Source organism: Corvus brachyrhynchos, unplaced genomic scaffold (assembly GCF_000691975.1).
Source record: "Corvus brachyrhynchos isolate BGI_N302 unplaced genomic scaffold, ASM69197v1 scaffold19, whole genome shotgun sequence".
Taxonomy (NCBI): Eukaryota; Metazoa; Chordata; class Aves; order Passeriformes; family Corvidae; genus Corvus; species Corvus brachyrhynchos.
In genome coordinates, this window is record NW_008246061.1 from 2,428,767 (window position 1) to 2,431,812 (window position 3,046).

The 3,046-nt window shown below is 60.4% G+C and overlaps 1 protein-coding gene across 1 annotated transcript in view; it reads left to right on the forward strand.

Annotated features, from left to right (window-relative positions):
* OSBP2 (oxysterol binding protein 2) overlaps positions 1-3,046 on the forward strand; it is a 116,798-nt gene that overhangs the window by 95,457 nt on the left and 18,295 nt on the right. Inside the window, 3 exon segments of the mRNA XM_017746510.1 lie at positions 1,157-1,274; positions 2,165-2,231; positions 2,569-2,736. Coding sequence (XP_017601999.1) covers positions 1,157-1,274; positions 2,165-2,231; positions 2,569-2,736 — 353 coding nt within the window.

The window sequence follows — 3,046 nt, forward strand, 5'->3', positions numbered from 1 at the left end:
ATTCCGGGCTATTTTGTGAGCTTTAACCCTTACTGGCGGGCACATCTTGGGGTGCTGGAGGGCAGCCACGGCACTGGGAAAAGGCTCAGGGTCCCCTGGCGCTGCTGAGTTGGCTGCGTGGGGGGGTGGCAGTGGAACAGCCGGGGCTCGTTTGCAATACGATCTAACAGCTTTGCAGATTCCTGCCAAATGTCCTTCCCCCAGGGAAGCATTAGTTACAGCCACAAAAACTGCTCATAGTGCTGGGTCTCACTTTAAAGGAAATACAGACCCGAGGGAGAGAGCAGTGGCTGCTGGAGGGGGGGTGATGGTGGTGCCAGGCACTGCCCTCGTTCCTCTATCGCCTCAAAGGAGGTTTAGTTGGGATATTGGGGAATATTTCATCATGGAAAGGGTTGTCCAGCCCTGTCCCCATCCCTGGAGGGCTTTAGCAGCCGTGTGGATGTGGTGCTTGGGGACACGGGTCAGTGGTGGCCTGAGCAGTGCTGGGGGAATGGACGGACGTGATGTTCTCAGAGGGCTTTTCCAGCCTAAACAATTCTGAGGTGCAGCTGGGGAGGGCAGGGTGGAAATGGCTGCGGGGACAGGCAGAATCCATCCGCCTGAGGTGGTGGAGAGTGTGGGAATGAGGCAGGGAATGGGATTGTCCAGGATGAGGTGAGGGGAGCAGGGAAGCTGCACCGGGACTGCTCGGTCAGCGCCTGTTCGGCAGCCATCGATCCTTCCCCCGCAGCAGAGCAATGTTTGTAAACGCGGGGCTGGGAAACCTCTCCGAGCATCACCTGAAGCACGTGACTTTTTGTTTTCCTGCTTTAATCCAAACCGGATTTCCCGGCGGACGGGGCGGTGCGGGAGTGGAGCCACACCAGACGCGGGTGGGGCGCGGGAGTGAGGAGCCCGTGTCACCCTCAGGCAGCCTCGGGGCATTTTCGGGGGTGCTCCCGAGCGTGGCAGGGTGGCCTGGTGTGCCTGGCTTGGGGAGCAGGGCACTTTTAGGAGCTGGAAATCGGTACAGCATCCTCGGGGTGTGGGGAGGGTGGAGAGGAGGGGTCAGGCTGCGACGGGGACACAGTGGGGGCTGTGGGGACAGATCCTGCGCGGTGGGCTCCGGAGGTGACCGGCAGCACGGGGCGTTTCTGTGCCTCTGTGCCAGCAGGGAGTGTGCAGTCTGCCAAAGGAGAGGCCAGTGATGAAGATGAGGAGACGGAGTACTTCGATGCCATGGAGGATGCACCAGCTTTTATCACTGTAACCGCGGACCCCAAGCACCACAGGTACCACCCCCGGCCTGCCTGGGAATGTGGGAAGGGCTGGGAAGAGCCGGTTTTCCTGCAGCAGCCTCTCCCATGAGGTCACTCTGTGGGCACGTCCCCCAAAACTTTCCCAGCCTCTGTCCAGGCGTCCATCCTGTGTGCGGCTGCTCCTGCATTCCTGGAGCAAGGCTGAGGATAGCTCCAGTTGTAGTGGAGCAGGTGAGGAAGGGCAGGTGTCAGCCCGTGCTGTGGGAGAGCTGAGTCCTCTGCCCCTCAGCTGATGGGAGCAGGGACTTGGAGGGAAATCCCTCGGGGTGTTGGGCAGAGGCAGGGAGCACCTTGCCTTCACAGAACCATGGAATGGTTTGGGCTTGGAAGGGGCCTTAAAGCTCCTCTCATTCCATCCCCTGCCATGGGCAGGGACACCTCCCACTGTCCCAGGCTGCTCCAAGCCCCAATGTCCAGCCTGGCCTTGGACACTGCCAGGGATCCAGGGGCAGCCCCAGCTGCTCTGGGCACCCTGTGCCAGGGCCTGCCCACCCTCCCAGGGAACAATTCCTTCCCAATATCCCATCCATCCCTGCCCTTTGTCTGCTGTCACCTGCTCTTACTCCTCCGTGGACATCTGGGCTGGAGGAACCTGTGGTCTGACCCATGGTCACATCACTGGGCTTGGTGACAAAAGCAGAATCTCTGTGCCCCCAGGGCTGGGGCTGAGCATCCTGTCCCCTCCTGAGCATCCTTAGAATCCCCTCCTAACACCTGTGCCCAGCCTCTGTCACCCCTTTCCTTTCCTGACAGCCTCCTGGGGTGGTGCAGGGAGCTGCTCTGGTGATGCTGCCCCAGCCCTGGCTGTTCTGTCCCTGCTCTGCCCTTTCCCGTGCTCACCAGCCTCTGTTTCCTTCCCACAGGCGCTCGGGCAGCAACCTGAGCGGGGCCAGCGAGGGCCACCCCGAGGACTGGAACCTGGAGGACAGCGTGAGTTGGCCGGGCAGAGCGGGAGGGATGGTCCTGGTGGGGTGGAACCAGGGCAGAGGGGATGTTGTGAAGGGACCCTCCAGCTGGGTCCAGGTGCTCTGTCGTGGTTCCTCTGTGAGTCACGGGTGGGGGACAGATGTCAGCAGTCATCAGCATCCTAAACATTCTCCTGAGGGAAGCAGGAAGGTGTTGGGGGGCAATTGTACCTCATTTCCCTGCAGAACAGGCTTCCAGCGATGCTCCTCAGGTGTCTCCTGAGCTGTGGCTGCTGTTCCTGGGAGCTGCTGGGTGTGGTTGGGTCCAGCTTAAACCTGAGGTCCTTCTGTTGCTTCCACAGGTCTTTGAGAGCTCAAATCAAAGCAGCTACAATGAGTCCACGGGCAAAGATCTCCTGCCGAGGAAAAGGAGACGGAGTCGCATTCCCGACAAACCCAACTACAGCCTTAACCTCTGGAGCATCATGAAGAACTGCATTGGCAAAGAGCTCTCCAAGATCCCCATGCCCGTGAGTCCCAGTGTCCCTGGCACCAGGGCTGGCACAGGGGGTGGGTTTGGGCAGCTCTTGGCTGTGCACAGGGTTTGGGGTACAGCTCTGCATGGTCCTGCTGGTGCTGTGGTGGCACAGCAGCCCCGAGCAGGGACAGGAGATTGTCACCAGGGACTGGATTCTGTGCTGGCAGAGCCCTCATGCTTACCCTGAAATTGTGGAATGGCCTGGGTGGGAAGGGACTTTAAAACCCATCCAGTGCCACCCCTGCCATGGGCAGGGACACCTCCCACTGTCCCAGGCTGCTCCAAGCCCCACTGTCCAGCCA